At 41.4% G+C, this 23,114-nt stretch overlaps 1 protein-coding gene across 1 annotated transcript in view; it reads right to left on the bottom strand.

The window, feature by feature from the left end:
• TFCP2L1 (transcription factor CP2-like 1) overlaps positions 1 to 23,114 on the bottom strand; it is a 98,581-nt gene that overhangs the window by 46,103 nt on the left and 29,364 nt on the right. The window contains exons 3-7 of the mRNA XM_006895133.1: positions 7,064 to 7,140; positions 5,729 to 5,834; positions 4,389 to 4,495; positions 3,105 to 3,257; positions 382 to 492 (exon numbers count right to left, since the gene is read on the bottom strand). Coding sequence (XP_006895195.1) covers positions 382 to 492; positions 3,105 to 3,257; positions 4,389 to 4,495; positions 5,729 to 5,834; positions 7,064 to 7,140 — 554 coding nt within the window. The remainder of the gene's footprint in view (positions 1 to 381; positions 493 to 3,104; positions 3,258 to 4,388; positions 4,496 to 5,728; positions 5,835 to 7,063; positions 7,141 to 23,114) is intronic.

Below are 23,114 nucleotides of genomic sequence, written 5' to 3'. Positions count from 1 at the left end.
GGGGAGGGGCGAGGGACAATGGTGGGAAGGATGCTTTCTGCTATGTGCTCTGCACGTCTTCATTTCTGAACTTTCTGAGTAGGGAACCCACTCAAAAACTACCAAGCTCAACCTCATTTTTAAAAAGTGTGGGTGTTTGTTTGTTTTGTGTTTGAACACAACAGAGAGCTAGAAGTGATTTTTGAAGCACCTCCCTAGCCACTGGCCTCATTATATGAACACAAGTTTTAGAAAAAGGGAACAGTCCGCCATTTAATGTAGTTTAATAGAGAAGAACTGACTCATGAGGAGCAATTTTGTGTCCATTTCAGCCAGCCACAGTGCTCCACTCGCCACAGAAGCTGAGGGTCTGGGGGTCTCTGTCACAGTCTAACCTCTCACCTCTGTGAGAATGGTGGTTTCATAGGATGGCTGGTATTTCTCCTTCTCCTGGGCAGTTCTTTTCTCCATCTTTTCCCGGTCAGTTTTCTGTTTCCGATCGGCTCCCTTGGGCTGCAGTGGCAAAGCACAGGGTTCCAATGAGTCTAAAGTGGGCAAAGGTGGGCTGAAGGAAGACCTAATGTTAGTGGTGCTGCAAGCCCTGCAGGCTCTCAGCCGAGGACCTCACAGACTGACAGCATCATTCTCACTTCCCAGCCTCAAATCCATGTTTCTGGAACACTGTTCCCTACGTCATGGGAACACAGAGGCTGTGACTGGATTCACTCAACCGCTCCGGAATGCTTGAAAAATACCTTTACCAATGACCACTTTCTTATAGAAAGGAAACTTCAGAGCCATAAACGCATTTTGGTTGAGTTGATTCCAACTTATCGCAACCTCCTGGGTCAGAGTGGGCTTTCTAAGGTCATACTATTTACAGAAATAACAGATGCATCTTTTTTCCCTGGAAGGCTAGTAGATTCAAACAGTTCACAGCTGAGTGCTTAACCACTGTGCCACCAGAACTCCTTGAACCTCCAGGAGTCATGGCTAATCCCTGTTGAGGATCCTGTGTGCTTCACGGAGCAAAGGGAATGAAGGACTGGTAGGGCCTGCTGCTCCTGTTCTGGTCTACCCTTGGAGGCAAGGAAATCAGAAAGACTAAAGCCTGTCACACCGCCAACTCTCAGATTTCTACCCTCTCCAGCTCTACACAGCAGATGCAAGGTGATGTTTTCATCTGGACAGGGCCACTACAAGCAGGGCCCCACAAAAACTATGTCAGGTCCACCTAGAAAATCCAAGCAGTTTATACAGGCAGCCCAGGCCTCCAGCTACTACTTTCCCTCATTCATATATTCCAACAGTGAGTCTAAGGAAAGTCATAAAGATCAGAGAATAAGTACATTAGTGTTCATTGAGGGACTATTCATACCTGCCAGGAGATTGGAACAACTCAAATGTCCATCAACAGATGAATGGATGAACAAAATGTAGTACCTACACACAACAAAATACTATTCAGCAGCAAGACATGTGAAACTCTCGTTCATGCTTAGGATGGATGGACCTTGGAAAAAAAACATGCTGGATGAGATGTGTCAGAGACACAAGGGCAAACAGTGCATGACCTCACCTATGAAATATCTAGATTTGGCAACTCCATGGAGGCTAAAGTTTGTCTTCAACATGGATTGTAGTCTTAAATATGCTTACCAAGGACTGCAGTCTTCAATATGGATTGATTACATCTCAACATCAAGAAAACAAAGATTCTTACCCCCAGGCCAAGTGGCAGTATTATGATAGATGGAGAAAAGATTGAGGGTGTTAACAATTTCAATCAAATGAACTGCTTTAGTAAAGTCTTCTGTCAGGGATCTCTCCAGAGTGCTAAAGAATAACAATGTCACTCTAGAGATTAAGGTGTGCCTGATCCAGGCAATGGTCTTCACAATTACTTGCTTTGCTTCAGAGAGCTGGACAATGACTAAGGATTACAGAAGAAGAATCTATGCCTTTGAGCAGTGGTGCTGGATAAGAGTATTCAACATATCATGTACTGCAAAGAGATCAAACAGGTTTGTACAGGAGAGAGTGAAACCAGTTTGTTCCTTGGAGGCAAGGATTGTGAAATTCAGTCTCACATACTTTGGGGATGTGGCCAGGAGGGATGAGTCCTTAGAGAAGTATATCATGCTTAGAAGGGTGGAGAGTCAGTGCAGAGAAGGGACACCCTGGATGAGAAGGATTGGCATAGTAACTGGGGTGTTGGGGGCAGGTGTGTCAGAGACAGTGAGGTTGGCTCAGGATAGGGCAGGCTTCAGAGATAATTTTCATTCAGTTGCTATGAGTCATGGTTGACTTGATGACACAACAGAAACAACCAGGGGCTGCTGGAGGAGAAAATGGAGAGTTATTGCATAAGTGGTGATAAGAGACTTCTGAAAACAAAAAGTGGTGAAGGCAGTAAATATGGTGAATTAACTAGTATCCGAGAATTGTATACTTGAGTTACAGTGACAAACATACATATACATATACATATACATATACATATACATATACATATACATATACATCACCACAAATAAAAGGAGAATTTCAAAGAGTAAGGAAGTATTGACAAGGATTCAAGTGAGAGTGCCCACGAGCAGACCTGCCCCAGGCTGGTCCAGCTGCCTCCCAAGGCCGTCTTGTCATCATCAGGACCTCTATCTCCTATATGTTGACTGTTTCTGAGTTCATGGTCTAGTTAGCAAGTTCAACAAAAAGTATATCCACAGAACTGATGGTTTTAGTGTGGGCTTTCCTTTATTATATCTTCACATCACAGCAGGTGCCTTCCTCATGCTACAGCTCTTGGTTCCTTCTCAAGAGCTTTTGGAGAAATAGCTTCCAGGGTAACCGCCACCCCCTATCATAGACAGAGGGGGACTTGTGGAGCTCCAGTGGGGTCAGGAATGGTAGATCCAGGGTACAATTTAAAAGTCTAGGACTGAGGTATGCTGCAGCCAAAGCCATACTGCCTCGCCACTGTGCTCCACCATCAAGGCCACCCCTCAGAGGCCAGCCTCAGGGCACAGCAGGGTCATGGCAGCCAGTAGCCAGGCATGTGCTCACAGCTGCACCTGAGTGAACTGGCTGGGCTAGTGTCAGGGGTGGATCTGAGCACATCCTACCTTGAACACCTTGATCTGGCAGCTGGCAGAGTGCAAGTGTTCGGTATACTCCCCATTCTCAGTTTGTTTAAACGTGTCAATCTGCACTCGGAAGGGCACCCCCTTCTCACCACCATGTTTCCGGGGAGTAAATTCTGTGCTGATGCAGTGTACCTGGAAGAGGAGACATTGGGCAGGTAGCAAAGTGGGCAACGGTGGGATGTGAACTCTAGGTTTTCTCCAAATACACTATAGGCTCCACCACCTCCTTGTCATGTACCGACTTACTGCCTTCCAACCCTGCTTACCCCATCCACCCCATCAGGAGCAGGGCCTGCCCCCCTGCCTCCACCTTCCCATCTCAATCCCTTTACTTCAGAAGAGTTGTCTGGTCCCACCAGCCCCACCTTTTACTCTGAGACTTGACACCTGGTGATTGAGACCTTGGAGTGAGGACATGGTTTAGCCCTTAACCTCTCTCTACAGATCTGTGCCTAGATTACTCTGGACAAGTTTGATGCATGACCAAAAGGCTCAAACGGTGACCAGAAGGTTGGAACCATTTCTACATTGCTGTTAAGAACCTGTTTCAGGAAGCTCTGGTGGCTTAGTGGCAAGAAGTTGCACTGCAATCCCAGATGTGCCTGGTTCGAATCCACCAGATGCTCTGCTGGAGAAGGAGGGACAATCTCCTCCTGTACCAGTCAGATCCGATTTGACCGTACAATGCACAAAAAATAACAAAATTAAAATAAAGAACCTGTTTCACAGACAGTACCTCTGATATCCATTTATTGCAGTAACACTGATAAGAGCATGTAAGGAGCAATTACTATGGGTTAGGCACCACACTAATGATTTGAATTCATTAGCTGACTGAGGCTTCCTAACGGAGCAGGAAAGTTCAAAGATGTGAGGAAACTAACTCAGGGAACCACAGCAAGCAAATGAGAGAATAGGTGTCAATCCAGAAACACAATGGCCAGCCACATCTTCCACCAGCTCTGGACACTGGGCAAGTAACAAGGCTGGGTATGTGACTGGTGTCAAAACTAGTGTTGATCACTACAGATATGAAACTATTGTGGGGAAAAGGTTTTCCTTATAATTATCTGTGCTACCAGACACCTACTTTAAAACTATATGCATTTTGTAAGCAAAATCCCGGCAGACTACTTAAGTCCTTTCCCCATAGCAACCAACCAGCACTGTGGCTCTGAGTAATACTTGGAAATTTGTTCTTCTCTTTTCCGATTCCTTCCCTTTGAATCCTAAGGCCCTGACTCCCCACAGTGAGCCACTTACCTGAATGAATGCAGAAGTTCGTTTTGAAGGGTCCCACAAAAACTCCACGGCATTCAGCTGAGTCGGGCTGGCCCTGGGGTCCAAGATGCCAACAGATAGTGGAATATCTGCACACATATACACAAGCACAAACGTGCAATTGTCAGTCATTCCCAAGTAGTTAAGAAGGAACTTCCTTAACAGTTCAAATTCTTTAACCAATGTTTTAAGTATCAAAAGCTCTGAAAATGAAAAATAGACATAACTCATTTGGCAGAAAGCTTGACTTGAGCCATCAGGAAGTGATTGGTCTTTATCTGATTTTGTATTAACAGTAATTTCACCTTCCTGCAGAACCAAGACTATGTTGGATAAGCCTACTAGATGCATAGTGCTGTGATATGACAGCACAAGAGAGGAAGATCCTCGATGAAATGGATTGATTCAGTGACTAGGGTACTGGGGATAGGTGTGCCAGAGACAATAAGATTGGCACAGGATAGAGCAGGGTTTAGGGCTGTTGTACATAGGGTCACTATGAGTCGAAGGCAACTTCATGGCACATAACAACAACAATGTACCATTGTATTGACCACGCCTCATAGTAACCCTATTAACAATGGATCTAAATCTTGTCCCTATATCTTGCACCAGTCACTGTTTCAACCCATCTTGTTGAGTGTCTTCTCTCATCTCTGACACCGACCTTTCCCAGCTACTTCAATCTTGGGGTACAAACCTCAATCTTTTCTCCATCTATCATGATGTCCTTCAAGGACTAGTCCCGCCTGAATACATGTCCAAAGTATGTGAGGCAAATCATCACCAAGAAGCATTCCAACTCACAGTAGCCCTAAGGTACAGAACCTAAAGGATTTCCTACACTGTTCTATTTACATGAACAGTTTTTTTCTTCCTGCAGGGTTGGTGGGTTCAAACCACACCCTTGGTTAGTGGTCCAACACGTAAATGCTGTACCACTAGGACTTATGCTACAGGTGTATGTACCTCCAGCTCCGTGATCATTATTAACTTCTGAAGTCTATCTGATTGATCCTAAGGATTGTGCTGAAAGGATTATAAATGCAAGCTGTCAAGTTTTATTTTCACTTTCCATTTCTACAACGCAACCATTCTCTTTATCACTTAAAATCCTCTAGGGCAGGCTCTTGATGCAAATTCATCCCTGACAATAGTCTTTCTTCTCCAGTGAAAAGGGGACCCCATGAGGAAAGCCCAAGTAGCCTATTGTCTTTGCACAGGAAAGAGGGCACAAAAGGTAACAGTATGGGTACAGGTGATGTCCAAGAACAGTATTCAGGGCTTGAACATCTCATGCCTCACGTGACCAGGAAACTCACCAAGGTCCAAGATGCGGTCCCCTGGGCGGCTCCAGCGCCAGCCTTCCAGCTGCTGGTGCTCTGTGTACTGCAGCCGGCGGTCATGGAACACCACACGGATGATGCTCTGGGGTTGAGGGGTTAGAGAGGCAGTGAGGGGGCCTCACCCAGTCACAGCAAGCCTGTCCTCCCTTCAAGGCCCCTCCACTTCAGTATATACTAGCTCCTATAGTCCCTACATACTCTATCTCCTTCAGAACGCCAATAGCATTCATACCAGCAGCAACAATAATAACGATTATTATGAAACTATGTGTCCTCAAAATATATGCTGGAATCCTAGCTCTGGTGCTTTAGTGATGAGGAATTTCACTGCCATCCCAAAGGTGCACAGTTCAAATCTATCAGATGTTCTGTAGGGGCAAGATAAGCATCTTGCAAATTCTGAAAACCTACTGGAGGATCAGCTATTGGTCAGTTTCAACTCAACACAACAATATGCCTGTGAATATAGTCCAATTTGGAAATAGCGCTTCTTCGTCCTAAATAGGGTTCTCTGTGTTAATGACACATCTCAATGTAGAGTGGATCCTAAACCTGGATTACAAGAAGAAGCATAGACACAGGGACAAGACAACACAGAGTAACAACCATGTGAATCTTGCAGAGATTCTGAGGCTCACCTAAGTTAAAACAAAAATTGTTCTCAGAATCACATCAGAACTCAACTCATTTCTGTGGAGTCAGAACTGACTCATAGCTGACCCTCCAGTGAGTCTTCAGGTTATAAATTGCATGGAAAAAGACTGTATATAAACTGTATATCTTTCTCCTGAGGAGCAGCTGGTGGATTTGAACTTCAGGTCCTTATGAACAAGGCCACCAAAGCTACCTAAAACCAGTGACCAGTGAATTTCAATTTCTAGCTTACTGAACTGTGCTAAAATAAATTCCTGTTCTTTAAAACCATTCATTTGTAGTATTTCTATTACAGAGGCACTAGATTCCTAAAACAATTACTGCTTTAGATGCATGTTGTAATTGCAAACCCTTTGGTACAGATGAACCAACTGCTCAGAGGAAGAGTTCAGTAAACAGCAAAACTAAGATTTAACTCTGAGTCCTTCCAATCTAGAGCCCTGCCCATCAGCACAAGCCACAGGCACGCTTAGTCCTTTCTCCCTCCACCCACCCTCAGAGTACAGGACTGCAACTCATCTGCCATAGGCCCCAGATGAGCAGTGCTTCCTCTGAGGCTTCAGGCCTCCCAGCCTCCTCATGACCTCCCATAGCAAGCCCAGATGCTCAGACCCTCGCCAGCACCCATGGGAAGGAGAGCAGCTTCACCAGCCTTACTTTGACATATTTTGTGTTCAGATCTTGAAAGTCTCCCAGCTTCCGGTTCTCTAGCAGTCGGATTTCATAAGACTGACCTGGAAGGGGGTAAAAGGCACATTTTCCACTTTTTAAATAAATCTCAAATATGGGTTTCACCCATTAGAGACCTTCCCAACTTGCTAAGTGCCTGCCCAAGTTGCATGGTCGCAGAGGAGCAAGGCTGAGAAGTATGTCTTCAGCCAGCTCAGGTCATTATTTGAGTTGGACACCTCACTTTGCACATTTGTCCTGCTAAGGTAAAGGTAAAGCACTACCGTGACAGACAAAGTAGCAGGAGAGGAGCAGAGAGGTAAGCCTCAATAACTAAAAAAGAAAATAAAACCAGACAGATTCCTACAAAAGACAGTTAGAATTTCACAGATCACAACTTTTTATTTCTTTATAAAGAGACATCCCCCTACACCACCTCACCATATACTTGAGTGGAGAACACAGCTACTTATAGTCACATTAAGAAGTAAATAACTGACCATGCTATTTTTAAGAATAGGTTTAAAGGAGTAAGTAAAAGCCTGTTAAACATTGTCTCTAATTGTAGAATGAAAAATATTTTCCAGTTAAAAGAATTTTGTATTTGAAAGGGTGTGGGTATTTTATTTGGTGACATATAACCAGCACAAACTGGTTAAAGAATACAAACAGAGAAAAGATCATGTATAACAAACAAGAAACCTAACAAGATATATGAATAACCTGGAGCAAACCTCACAGAATTCACTGAAAGATTAAAAAAAAAAATACCCTGAATAAATAAGATACACTATGCTCCTAGATATGAATATTTTATATCAGCATAAATTTTCCCCAAATAAATAAGTTTAAATAAGTGTGGGAAGCTTGCGCTCGCGCGCTCTCTCTCTCTCTCTCTCTCTCTCTCTCTCTCTCTCTCTCTCTCTTGTCCTAGTCCCACAGCTGTTGATGATTTATAAGATCATATGTCTATAGTTAAGGTAGCTGGAGACCAGAGGGGTCTAAAATAATGGCTAAAAAAAAAGGTAACTTTGGATTAATACCCCAGTATTTTACAAATAAGACAGGAATAAACTAACTAGTCATTCAAATTGAAAAATGGATTAACTTTTTTAAATTTAAACTTTATTTTTAATAATCATAATCATAAAAAGTTGCAGTAGTAAAAGGGTATCAAACTCTCTTCACTCCACCTCTCCCAATGTTAGTATTTTATTTCATTTCTTACCAACACCAGGAAATTCACATTCCACAGCTCTTACTCAGATTCATCTGGTCTTGACATATTCATTAGTTGTGGTGGTGTTTTGGGGGATTTGTACATATGTATCTATCTATATGCCAGTTGCTGTCCAGGCAATTGCAACTCATGGCAATCCCAGTGTGTGAGAGTAGAACTATGCTCTAATTGTCCATGGCAGTGACCTTCCAGAAGCGAAGCATAAGCCTTTCCTTCCATGATACTCTTGGGTATGTCCTAAGCGCCAGTTGTGGAGTTAGAAATCAAATACTTCACCTTCTGTTCCACCCAAGGGACTCCTTATGTATGTACAATTAAAAAAAGAAAAATTCATTATCATCAAGTCAATTCCAACACATAGCAACCCTAGGACAGGGCAGGACTGCTCCCCACAGTTTCCAAGGCTGAGAAGCTGAGGGGCACATCCTTCCTCGGCAGAGCAGCTGGCTGGTTTGAACCACCAATCTTTCAGTTAGCAGTCAGGTACTAAACACTGTACCAGAGTACCTGTGTGCATGTACAGACCTATAAATTCTAACACATGTGCAGACTGGCTATTTTTTAAGTCTAGATCCACATCTTATGTTCTGTTAGGTGCCCTGAGTTGGCTCCTATTCAGAGAAACTCATGTTCATGAGAACCTGCCTGTTCCTGTGCCATCCTCATAATCTCTGCTGTGCTAAGTGGCATTAGATTAAAAAACAATGCATTAAGATTTTCTATTAACTTAACATAGAGCAAATAATTATCACTTAGTAGGCAAGGCCTTTGTGAACCTGAAAAAAAAATCAATGGGAAAAACCTAAAACTCACATAAAACTTAAAATAAGTACATGTGTATTATATATATATACTTAAAACTTAAAAGAAACAACAAACATCCACATAGCTGAAATCTGTGAATGTAACCTTACTTAGAAAAAGATCTTTTCCAGTATAATTAAGGATCAGGAGATAAGGACAATAATCCTCAATTATCCAGATGGGCTCTAAATCCAATGGCAAAGATCCTCATGATACACACAAAACAGACGAGAAGATAGAAAAGACAAAGAAGGAAAGGCAGCAATGTGAGATTAGGTGACACAGTCACAAGGCACCAAAAGGTACACAGCTGAAGCCACCAGAAGCTAGAAGAGACAAAGTACGGAGCTTCTCTCTGGGATAGCCAGGTTCTTCTACATGTGGGGCTTCCAGAACAAAGAATATACTTTTGGTTTTTAAACAAACATTTTGTGATCATTTCTTACAACATCACAAGAGACTTAAATCCTTCTAGTAAACAATGGAAGAGGTAAAGAACAGGTATTCAAATCAAGCCTTCTAAGTATTTGCTGAACAACCACCTTGTACCCAACACTGTAGACCCAGCAGCTAGGACATAAGGTGAGCAGAAGAGACACAAGGAGTGGGTCACGCTTCTGACTCATTCCTCATGCCTCCAGCTAGGCCTTCCTTATCTTACAATAACCACAAACATGGGATGAGCACACTGAGCCCATGATACTGCCCAGAGGGATGCACAGAGCCTTTTCCTACTGGAAGGACGATATGCAAAGCCTATAAACTCCTGCATTGGTGCTTGCCTGTATAGAGACATAACTCACCAAAGGGTCTTGCTGAGCCTTCTTGACCCTTATACACTTTCCAGGAGATAGATTTTTAAGATTTTTTTTTTCTGAACTAAGATCACAAACCTTCCTTGAAACCCAAATAAAACAGAGCCTCACACATCCTAACTTGTTTTTCCAGTGTCTTCCAATGGCCCTAATATAGAAAGTAAAATATTCTGGCATGAGGTCCTAGTGGTCATTACTATGGGGTAAAATTAGCACTGACCCTGCACCCTTGAGTGCAACCTCAGCTCATGCCAATCAAGCAGCACTCACTCCCTAGCCTGTTCAGAGCAGTTTCTAAGCTCAAACTTAAGGAGCAGCATTTCAAATGTCAGTGAGGTATTCACAGCTTTACCTGATCCAGGTATGTAACCAGGAATTATTACTCCATCAGCAGACAAATATTCATCCCCTTCATTCACACATACACTCAAATCTCCATAGTGAAATGATAGCTTCCTCCCCATGCCTTCCTCAATGTCAGAAGCACTGTGGCCAGAATAACCCCATGAGCCCACCCTCATAAGACACAGTAACATTCAGGCCATCACTGATAGTCACACTCCAGCTGAACTCCCCATACTAAACAGTATCACTCTGCTTAAAGAGTATCATTAATATTTGTGGGTGGGCCATTGAAAGTGACCTGAGAAGGCACAGGGTAGGCCTGCACAGCATTGTACTGTCTGAGACACAGCTGGTGGTCAGAAAGTATGCAACAAAAGTTTCACATTCTTTACTTAAGCTAGAACTGCAAAACCTGCAAAAATGAGACATTCCCCTCCCTCAAAGGGTTACAATCTTTCGAGGTACAATATACACACATAGGAAAAATGCTAATATTACGTGGTGGTGGTGGTGGTGGTGGTGGTGATGGTGGTTGTTATGTGCATCCATTGCTTGCGACTCATAACAACCTTCTACAACAGTATTAAACCCTGCTCTATCCTGTGCCAATCTTATTGTCACTGACACACCTACCCTACCACCCAGTGATGGAATCAATCCATCTCATAGAGGGTCTTCCTCTCCTGCCCTGTCCCTCCACCCTCCCAAGCATGATGTCCCTCTCCAAGAACTAGGCCCTTCTTGCAACATGCCCAAAGTATGTAGGACAAAGCTTCAGAATCCTTTCCTCCAAGGAGCAGCCTGGTTTCACCCTCTCTAGGATGAATCTGTTCTCCTAGCAGTCCACAGTATATTCAATACTTGTCTCCAGCACCACACAGCTCAAAGGCATCAATTCTCCTCCTATCATTCCTAGTCATTGTCCAGCTTTCTGATGCATAGCAAGTAATTGCAAAGACCATGGCCTGGATCAGGCACAACTTAGTCTCCAGATTGACATTGTTGCTCTTCATTACTCTAGAGAGGTCCCTAACAGCAGACTTTCCTGATACAATTCATTTTTTAATTTTCTGGCTGCTGGTACCAAGAGTGTTGATTGTGGAGCCAAGCAAACTGAAGCTGAATCTCAATCTCTTCACCATTTGTCATGGTGTGCCAATTCACCCAGTGGTGAGAATTTTTGTTTTCTTGATACTGAGCTTCAATCCATACTTAAGGTTGCAGTCCATGACCTTGTGCATCCAGTGCTTCAAAACCTCCTCAGTTTCAGCAAGCAGAGTTGTTTCATTTGAATAACACAGATTGTTGATGATTCTTCCTCAAATCCTGATGCCACATTTCTTCTCCTCATACACCCGAGTCTCCCGGATAATCTGTACTGCATATACATTGAAAAGGTATGGAGATAGGACACATCCCTGGCATGTACCCTTCCCAATTTTGAACCATGCAGTGTTTCCTTGCTCTCTTCTGATCACTGCCTCCTGTTTCAAGTACAGGTTTTGCATAAGCACAATCAAGTGCTCTGGCATTCCCATTCTTCTCAGAGTCAGCCACAGTTTGTTCTGATCCATACAGTCAAATGGTTTTGCATAGCCATTGAAACACAGATAGACATTCATCTGGTGCTCTCTGCTTTCTGCCAAAATTCATCAAACATTAACTATAATATCCCTAGTATCACGGCCTCTTGTAAACCCAGCCTGCACTTCTGGCAGTTCTCTGTTGATGTGCTGTTCCAGTTGTTTTTTTATAATTTTCAGCAGAATTTTGCTTGCATATAATATTAATGGTATTATTTGATAATGTGTGCACTCTGTTGGGTCACCTTTCTTTGTAATGAGAAAAAAAATCTCATTCCAGTCAGTTGTCCAGGTGGTTGTCCTCCAGATTTCTTGGCACAACTTAGTGAGTACATCCAGGGCAGTATCTGTTGAAATATGTCAATTGGTATGCCATCAATTCCTGGCATTTTGGTTTTTGCCAATTCTTTCAGAACAGCTTGAACTTCTTCCTTCATGACCACAGGCTCTTGCTCATACGTTGTTTCATTAAATTCTTCTTTGTCCGCCAAATCCTTTTGGCACAGTGACTCTGTATACCCTTTCCACCTTTTAATGCTTCCAGAATCATTTAATATTCTATCCAAAGCATCCTTAAGTATTGCAACTCAAGGCTTGAATTTGTTCTTCAGTTCCCTCAGCTTAAGAAATGCTAAGTGAGTTCAGTCCTTTTGATTTTCTGACTCTAGCTCTTTGCACATTTAATTTTAATACTTTTCTTTGTCTTCCTGCACAGCAGCTAGGAAGAAGGATTGGCCATCCACTTCCAAAATAACAGGACTTCAAAAAAACCTATGTACAATAGAGCACACTTTGACTAGCAGATATGGCAACTTAGGCTGAGCCCTCAAATATGGAAATGCAAACCATGAGGAACAGTTGTAAGCAGACACTAGTGATTGGATATGGAATGTGAGAACTATGACTATAGGAAAGTTGCAACACTGTTAAGAAAGAAATGGAACATATAGGTATTGACACACCAGGTATTAGCATAATGAGATGGACTGGCATGGAAATTTTGAGTCAGAAGATCTTAAGATCTACTATGCCAGAGATGAAAAGGTGAGGAAAAAATGGGGTTGCTTGCATAGTTAAAAAAGTCATTTCTAGATCCATCTTTAAATACAATGTTCTGAGTGGCAGGATAATATCGATATGCATACAAGAAAGACCCATGAATATCACTATCATTCAAATATGTACACTAAATACTAGAGCCAAAGAGGAGGAAGTAGACAATTTCTACCAACTTTTGCAGTCAGAAGTCAATCAAACATGCAATTGAGATGCAATAATAATAATAATAATAGCAATAATGAGTGACTGGAATGCAAGGTTGGAAACAGAGAATAAAGGATCAGTAGTTGGAAAACATGGACTTGGTGACAAAAATGAAGCTGGAGATAGAATGATAGAATTCTGTACAATCAATGATTTATCATTGCAAATATTTTTATAAGAAACATAAACGTAGGCTATACACATGGATTTCACCTGATGGAATGCATAGAAATGCATCTGTGAAAAGAATTGCTAAAGAAGCTCAGTATCAGCTGTGAAAACTAGGCCAGGAGCTGACTGTGGAACAGACCACCAACTATTCATATACAAATTCAAGCTGAAGCCAAGGAAAATTAAATCAAATCCACAGGAACTTGACCTTGAGTCTATCATACTTGAATTTCAAAACCATGTCAGAAACAGGTTTGAGGCCTTGAACACTAATGAGAAAAGACCAGATAAGCTGTGAGGGGATACAAAGAATATCATTCAGGAAGAATTCAAAAGGTAATTATAAAGACAGAGGAGGAAGAAAAGACCAAGATGGATGTCAGAAGAGACCCTGAATATTGCACTAGAGCACAGAGATGTCAAAGCAAAGGGAAGAAATTAATGAGCTGCATATATGATAGACTACGAAAATTTCCTTGATAAATCCAGGAGATGTAGACATGGATAATCCTCACATACTTAGAAGTAGGGAGGAGAAAAGGCCGGAACAAGGAGACAGCATACAGGATGTGGCTGGAAGAGTGAGTAGGTTGTGTACAGTAAAGGGAAAAATGCATTAAAAAAGCAATCCCAAGCAAAAGTGAGTGGGTGAGAAGGGAGAATGCCCTTGCAGAATAACAGCTGAAACATCTTCAGGTGCTTATTCAAACACTCAAATCATAATGACTCATAGTGACCCTATGTGTATGAAGAAGAATTATTCCATAGGGTTTTCAATGGCTGATTTTTTTGGGAATTGTGCCTCTTTAAATGATGTCAGTTGCAATCTTTGAACTGCCTGTTTCCTACACAGGTCATGATAAAAAATTAATGACGCAAAAGATCTGGTTGTTATGCAACATATACACAATGCCCTTATTTCTCTCAGCCATTACTAAGCCATATCAGCCCAATTTCAAAACCCAGTTTTCAAGACCATAAGTTTTTGGCATGTGTACAAATAAATCAGTGAAGGAGAATAAACAACCCAGAAATAAACTTTTAACTTTTACATATTTGAAAGCTTGATATACAAGAGTGAGAAGAGTAATATGGACTTGTCAATAGAGTGAGATAAGTGGTTATCTATATGGAAAGATAAATCCCAACCTCACACCATATATCATAAATTATAGGTGAATAAAATATATAAGTATTAAGAGTAAAACTGTAACATTTTTAAAGATTATATGAGTCTGCTTTATGACCATGAGGTAGAAAAGACCTTCTCAAATTAGAAATAAATTAAAAACATAAACCATAAAGGTAAAGGCTATGTCCTTACATCTTATAAAATAAGACACCACAAAATTTAGAGGTACATTTTAGATTAGGAAAAAATATTTGAAGCACAAGAAACAAGCAAAGGATCAGTGTACATATTACAAATACACATTTTTAAAATTAAAAAAATGACAAATAGTAGAGGGGGGACAAACTGGGCTGATCTTACAAGTCAACGGTAAATTTTATAAGGTGACATGTCACTAATAATTAAGATAACCATAATCTATGATCCAAACTGAGTTGTTTTTTTTAAACCCCAGTGTGCTATTAAGATATATCAGTGGGCAATCACCTTCTGAGCAATTTAATGTCTCTTAAAACCCACTGGAGGGTCATCTGTGGGTCAGGTCCTACTCAATGGCTCACAACAACATTAAGATGTGTGAGGACTGGAAGAAGAATTGTTAACAACTGTAATATGCATATGACACAAACTTACTTGCTGAAAGCAAAGGGCACATGGAGCACTGATGAAGATCAAAGAAACATCCTTCAGTGTAGACTACATGTCAACATAAAGAAAACTGGACTAATACGTTAACATTATGATAAATGGAAAAATGATTGATTGATGCTGTCAAGTTCATTTTATCTGGATCCACAATCAAAGCCAACTAAAGCAGCAGTTAAGAAATCAAAAAGCATATTGCATCAGACAAATCTGCTGCAAAGGACCTCATCAGGAGAGTTAAAGAGCAAAGACGTGCACCGAACCCATTAAATGAGAACTAAGGTGCACCTGACTCAAGTCATGGTATTATCTATCACTTCATAAACATGCAAAACCCAGAATTAAAATGACGGACCTATACATAGGGGCTGCCCCAACAAAACAGGGAATATAATCACCCTACGGAAACAAAGAACAGTCAAGAAACACATGGAAAGATCTAGTAAGCAGAAAAATGCACAGTAAAATAAGATCTCATCTTACATCCACCAGAGAAGCAGAAATTATGTAGTAACATAATTGTTACTGAAGTGTTGGTGAAAACATAGAGAACGGGACACTCTCAAACAATGCTAGTGCAGTGCTGCACAAAAACTATCGAGGAAAGCAGTTCAGCAAACAAAACTAGGCTAAAGCCATACAACTGCTCCAGCCAAGCAAATGCATTAGAGGAACATATGCTACAGAGAAGCCTGTGGCAACATGCCCAGGGACACCAGAGCATGAATGGACTGTGGCACTGCTCATTACAGTGAAAAACTGTTGCCGATGTAAACAACTTGCACCAGGAAAAAAAGACATGTAAACTCAATCATTGGCTTAAAACAAAATAAAGCACAGTATGTATACTATAAAAGTAGTTCTCTACAAATCAGTGAGTAAATTCCAGAACATATTAAACAAAAAAGCACATCAGGAAATAAATGGTGTTACATATACAATATTTAAAAGAAAGGTCAAACAATACTCTTTCTTTTTAAGGCTAAATATACAAGGAGTGAAAAAGGATGTGCCTGGAAGCCAACATCACAGGCAGGAATAGCTTCCATCACTGAGATGAGAAGAAAGCGAACAGGATCAGGAAAAATTCCCCCACCACTGCCCCACCAGCTGCTGTCAAAGTTGGCTCTAATTCATGGCAACACTAGATGTGTCAGAGTAGAATTCTTTTTCGTAACCTTTTTAGGCTAATTTTTTTAAAAGACATCATCAAGCCTTTCTTTTAAGGCCTTCTAAGCCTTCTTCCTGCATGGGCTCCAACCCTTCAGTTGGCAACCTAGCACTTATCCATTTGTACCACTAGGACTCCTAGAAGGAGCCAAATCAGAAGCAAATTAGGCAAAGCTGAGAGCTGTGTGCTGGGCACATGGATAGTATCCTATGAATGACTCGACAGAGACCTTGGGCATCAGAGCTGTTCCACAGGGTTTATAATGGCTTGTTTTTTGGCATTAGGTTGCCAGGCATTTCTTCCAAGGCTATTATGGGTGGGCTCAAACCTCCAACATTTTAGTTAGCAGACTAGTGCTTAAACATTTGTTTTGTTTGTGTGTGTGTGTGTGTGTGTGTGTGTGTGTGTTTGGGTTTTTGTTGGCTTTTTTTTTAGATTTTAATGAAAGTTTATAAAGAACTTGGATTCTTGGATTTCCATTCACTCATTATTGCACATTTTCCTGTGCTTAACCATTTGTATCACCAAGGGGCCCCACTGATGGTTGTACAGCTGCTGTTAGCAGTGGAGTCTCTATAGGAAAATTAGTATTTGCAAAGGGTAGACAATATTATGTATAATAATAATGTATAATGTTAATGTCCTCGTTCTGTGGAGGGAGGAAAGCTAAGACAGTCTTCATTCTCACTAACTAATTTACAGCCTCACACCCAGTGGAGGGCCTCAGGGAGTCAGAGTTAGCTTGATAGCAGTGGATTCTAGGGACTTAGTTCACTGCCCTGCTGGGCCTACCAAAGCCCCAGCCCACAAAGAATCTGGCAAGTGGAACATCTTCAACCTGGACCTTAAAAAGCTGCCAATCCAGTGAGGTAGAGCCAGATCCTGAAAGAAACCTCAGAGAAAGGTAAGTTCCCACCCAGAAAGCAACTTCCCTCTCCCAAGGTCAAGGTCAGGTTGTCAAAGGCCTTTAAGGGACAAGAAAAAGACTGATAACCCAATTACAAAATGAGCAAAAGACATGGAAAGACTTTTTCCCAGAGGAAGACATTCAGATGGCCAAAAGACATGTGAAAAAAATGCTCACAATCACTAGCAAATAGAGAGGTGCAAATCAAAACCACAATGAGATACCATCTGGCTCCAGTAGCAGTGGCATAGTTTAACAAAACAGAAAGCAATAAATGTTGGAGAGGATGGGGAGAGACTGGAGCTCTCATACACTATTAGTAGGCTTGTAAAATGGTACAATCACTCTGGAAGTTTCCTTAAAAAGCTGAACATAGAAATTCTATGACCCAGCTATTCTAATGCCGGAATATATACCTTGAGAAAATGAAAACAGAGACACAAATGGAGATCTGTACACCAGTGTTCACAGCAGTGTTATACACCATCTCAAGAACATAGAAATAGCACAAATGTCCACTACAACTGAATAGACTGAGAAAATTGTGGTACATTCACATGATGGAATACTATGCAGCACTCAGTAGCAACAATTTTGAAAAATCCTACATAACTTGAGAGAGACTGGAAAGCATTATGCTGAGTTAACTCAGTCTCATAAGGACAAATGTTGCATAAGACCATTATTGTAAAAATAGAAGGATAACTAGTAAACCATGTATGGGGACATGGGGGGAGGGGAAGGAGCAGAGGGGTGAGGATTATAGTTTAGCACAATTTGGTGGGTGGAGGGAAGGAGTAAGAAAATGGGAAAGATCAGATGGGGACCTGAAAAGACAGGGTAATGGTAGGCATAGTTCAATGGTGACTCATTTTATAAAACACAGTATATAGGAATAATTATATAAAATACAATGTCAATCAAGGAAAGTGTAAAACACAATGTTTAAGAATTTTGTATGCAAACCAAAATAAAATTTAAAAACACCAAGGAACATCTACCCAGCTTAGCAAGCAAGGAAGCCCAGGGTCTGCACTTTGTGATGTGAACTAGCCCTTGGCGAGTAGCCAATGCTCAACACAGAGGAGCCAAGGTGATGGAGCCATACAGCACTCCCCACCCACCTCTGCACACACACCTTTCCAGCCCACCACCATCGTGGCTGGCCCAGCACAATCAGCTGGAGTGCAGAACCCCTGGGGAGTCTGGGGAGGGTAACACCTCTGACACACACAATGTTCCTTAGCTGTTCCTCACCTCCCCACAGGATGATAGAAGGAAAAAGGTAGTAGGGGAAAGGAAGGAATACATCTTCCCAGCATTCTGCATTGCATACATCCACAGCAGGTGAAGAGACAAGCTTTTGTTTCCTTCCCCTTCCTGCCACAAACTCAAACTTGTAGCCTTCAATCTGATTCCAATTCACACTGGCAAAGAGGAACTGCCCCCCAAGGTTTCCTGGCTGTAATTCACAGAAGCTGGCTGCCACACCTCTCTCTCACAGAGGATCTAGTGGATGGAACCCCAAATCTTTTGGCCAGCAGCCAAGAACTTAAACACTCTGCACCAAGACTCTTTCCAGCCCAAGATTCAGTAACTTTCTATGAAAGGTCAGAGAAGAACAATCTTTATTTAGTTTTGTGGATCCCAAGATTTCTATGAAAATTACTCAATTCTGCCTTTATGGGGTGAAAACAATTAGCTAATGGTGACTAAAACAGGTGTGGCTATGTTCCAATAGAAATTCACTTATACACACAGAATCTTGAATTTCACATCATTTTCATATGTCATGAACTCTTCAGGGTGCTTCAGATCTTTTGTTTTCCCCCTGATGATTTAAAATATCCCAAAACCACTACTCAAGTGCTCACTTCAGCAGCACATATACTAAAATTGGAACAATACAGAGAAGATTAGCGTGGCCCTTGTGCAAGGATGACAAGCAAATTTGTGAAGCAGTCCATATTCTTTTAAATAAAACAACACTACTCACATTGTTGTTGTTGTTGATTGCCTTTGAACTGAGCACAACTCATAGTGATCCTATGAACAAAAGACTTGAAGCCTTTCATAACTATAAACATTTATCAAAGTTCACAGAGTTTCTGGAGGCATGTTGTTTAGGAAGTGGATGCCACTCCTGCTTCCAAACTACTCAGATAGTAAATATTAAATAAAAAAAAAGGCAGCATAGAAAAAATTCCATATTTTAAATGAGAAGTTCCCACAAAAGTTTACAGAAAAGTTAATCTTTCATTCATTTTATTTTTTAAAGACAGGCAAAGACAAGATCCAAAATGTTTTGGTTGCTACCATGGTGGGCAAAGGGTTATTCAGGAAAGGACAAAGGGGTATTCATTGCTTAGAGGACAGTGAGCTTTTGTTATCAGTGAATTTAGGAAACAGATAGTGGCAATGGTTGAATAACATGAGAAAAATAATTGACATTGCTGAACTGTACAAGTAAAGACAGTTGTAACAGCAAGAAATATTTTTCCTTTTTTACTAATTTTAATGAAAGTTTACAGAGACTTTGGATTTCCATTCATTAATTGTTGCCTTTTTCTCCCTGCCCAACCTCCCCCCCAGTTCGCTCTTCTCTTTGAAAAGTAAAAGAAAAATTCTTTCACTGTTTTACAATCCCTCCCCCGAAGTCCACTCCATTATGCAGTATTTGTCCTTTTGTGGCTGAGATATTTCACTCAGCATAATGTCCTCCGGGCTCACCCATTTTGAATAATATTGCATGAGATCCTTGTTTTTCAATGCAGTGTAGTATTCCATTGTGTGACTATACCACAGCTTCTCTATCCATTCATTTGTTGATGGGCACTTAGGCTGTTTCCAACTCTTTGCTATTGTGAAAAAAAGCCATGATAAACATGGGTGTGCAAGCAAGAAATAGTGTGTGTGTGTGTTTCTCTTTGCTACAAAATTTAGGCTTACTGTGATCTATGGCCATGATTTACCAACTCCTGTTCTTGGCAGTTGGGATATGGTTTCTACCACATTCTGTTATTGCCCAAGAACTTTGCAAATCCTCCTACTTCAGGGAGTTGCCCTATGAGGTTGTCTCCAAGATTCTAGCTCCTGCTGACATCTTTCTTCCTTCTCAGTTTCTTGCAGTGTGTGGTCAGTTTTGCTAGACAGAAAAAGAGCTGAAAGATAAAGAGAAGTAGAAGAAGCTGGTCCCGAGTAATGAACAGACCTTTATTAAATGGTCTGAGGGACACCAGGTGACAGCATGTAGAAAAGATCAGAATGGCAGCAAAGATCAGAATGGCATGCAGGCAGGCAAAAACGGTTTCCCTAAATAGGGGCTGTTAAGTCACAGGTAACTCAATGGCATGTAAAAACGAGGAGATTTAGTGCGCATGGCAGCTTACTCAGGAGTTTGGGGCAGAGGTTCTGTGAGGATGTGATTAGATCCCAATGTGATTAGGGCCCAATTAGGTTCTGGCCATCTAAGTGACCTTGCCAGGCAGGATATGATCAGGCCTTATCAAGACATTGTCAGGACTTTTCAAAGAATGGGCAGGCCTGGGGCTAAGTGCTTGGGGTGGGCAGGGAACCAAGATATTCTTCTTCCATGTTTTACCCTTAGAACTCTTGCACAATTGCCAACTGTCCTTCACTAGACAGTAAGCTCTCTAGGACAGACTTGTAACACACAATAGGCATGTGAAGGTTTTCACATAATGGTAGGCAAATTTCATGCAAAATCCCCCAAAGCAGGTAATGGGAGAAGAACTACTTGGAAAAGAAAGGTTAGAATGGCCAACAAATCGAGGAATGCCACTGAATTGTGTGTGCAGAAATTATTGAACTGATCAAAGTCCTGCTGCATTTATGCTCAACAATGAAACTTAAATAAGCACCTTCCCCAAAGTAAATAACACAGTTGGAATTATTCAGCCAAACCCTGAATCACATGCAAAGATGCTCAATGCAATGCCAGCTTCACCTATCAGATTGGCTAGTATTTAACAGATTGCTAACATTTCAAGTAAACAAAATGTGTGGACATGGGCCCTTCCACATACTAGAAGGAAATAATATCTCACATTGACTGGGCATGGTCACAGGAGAAGGATGGGCAATCTCTTCCGTGATTTACTGCTTTTGAAATCTCACTGGTGCGTCAACTATGGGTCTGTTCTGACATGACAGCACACAACAACAACTTAGCATTTTGGTAATATTAAATGAAAGTAAAAGTTCACAAAGTTTACATAAATGGTTTTCCCTCATGAGGAGCCTCATCTACAGAAATATCAGCAAATAAGTTGCAAAATATTTACACAAGGCTTTATAAAATGTTGCAGGGAGTGCCGGTAGCCTAGTGATAAGAAGCTGCACTGCAATCCCAAAGGTATGATGTTCGAGTCCACCAATGCTCCATGGGAAAAGGATATGCAATCTCGTCCCATGTGATTTACTGCCTCTGAAAACTCCTTGAATGTCAGCTATTGGGTAAGTTCACCACAACAATAGCATCCAATGTGGCAGGAAGCTCTGGTGATCTATGTAAGGAGTTGCACTGGCAACCAAAAGGCACACATTTCAAATTCACCAGCTGCTCAGTAGGAGAAAGATGGACAATCTCCTCCCTTTTGATTTACAGCCTCTGAAAATCTGCAAGAGGGGTCAGCTATGAGTTGGCTCTGACTTGACAGTACATAATAACAGAAACATCCAACAATGCAGTTTTGCAATGGCTGAAAACTGAAATATATGTTCAGTTATTTCTCAGTTCTGTGCTGTAGGACATCATGTAGAGACTAAGATATTAAAGCCTATACTCTCACCCTATCCAAACAACAAGAGGTAAAACCATGCACCTCCCATGGCGGTGCACAGCGAGGAGGGCACAGTGCCACTCACTCACAGTCATTTTTTGGAGTTGACCTGTGACTGGTGTCAAGCCTATACAAAGCAGAATGAAACACTGCCAGGTCTCATGATGGGCTATGGATAAGAACCCTACAAGCCAACATGTTCACAGTGGCTGGTTCTCAGAAGTAGATCCCTGATCCTTTCTTCTATTAGTCCTGCCCAAAGCATACAAATGAAGTCTAACCATGAGGAAAGAACAGCAAGGTCTACTTCTGAACATTCTGCAAGACACCTGGCCAGTACTTTTCACCAATGTTCATTTCATGAAAGACAAGGAAAGGACAAAGGAGAGTAATGGCTGAGGCAACTAGAGACAATGCACGATCCGGAATCAAGGTAAAAAGCTGCTAGGAAGGATATTTTCTAAACAATTAATTACATTATAATAAGGGACATAGGTAGGCAACCAGTGTTGAACCAATTTTAATAAAAGATACTTATTACATATATTATTATTACATATATATTATTATCATTACCTATATTATTATTTAGAAGGAGGAGTGGCATCCACTTCCCTAATAGCTTGCCTCCGGAAACCCTATGAACCTGGAGAGAGGATGAAAGGCACCCAAGCATCGAGGACTCTCCTTCATAGGGTCACTATGAGTCGCCTGGGACTCGACAACACTTAACAACAACAACAAGTATGGGATACACCTACACCTCACATATCAACTATCTCCTTATCCACCAAGGCAAATTTATGATAATGAAAATCTGCTATCTTTTTTATTGACAGTGTGTGTCTGGCCTTAAAGAATGCCAAGATGTGAGGTAAAAGTAATCCTGGCTTTAATGTTACATGTCAACTTGGCTGGAACATGATTCTAAGTAGATTGGCAGTTATGCATTGATAAGCGTCATACTCCATTTTCATGTTGTTGTTGTTTTGTGCTATCGAGTTGCCTGTGACTCAGTGATCCTATGTACAACAGCCCTAAATCCTGCTCTATCCTGTGCCAGTCTCACTGTCTCCAATGCACCTACCCTGATTACTCCAGTCACTGACTCAGTCTACCTTATGGAGGGTCTTCCTCTCCTGTGCTGTCCCTCCACCATCC

The sequence above is a fragment of the Elephantulus edwardii genome, unplaced genomic scaffold (assembly GCF_000299155.1).
Source record: "Elephantulus edwardii isolate Elephantulus edwardi_28Jun2011 unplaced genomic scaffold, EleEdw1.0 scaffold00160, whole genome shotgun sequence".
Lineage (NCBI taxonomy): Eukaryota > Metazoa > Chordata > Mammalia > Macroscelidea > Macroscelididae > Elephantulus > Elephantulus edwardii.
Note: the sequence above shows the minus strand (reverse complement) of the source record. Positions and strands in the feature narration are given on the sequence as shown.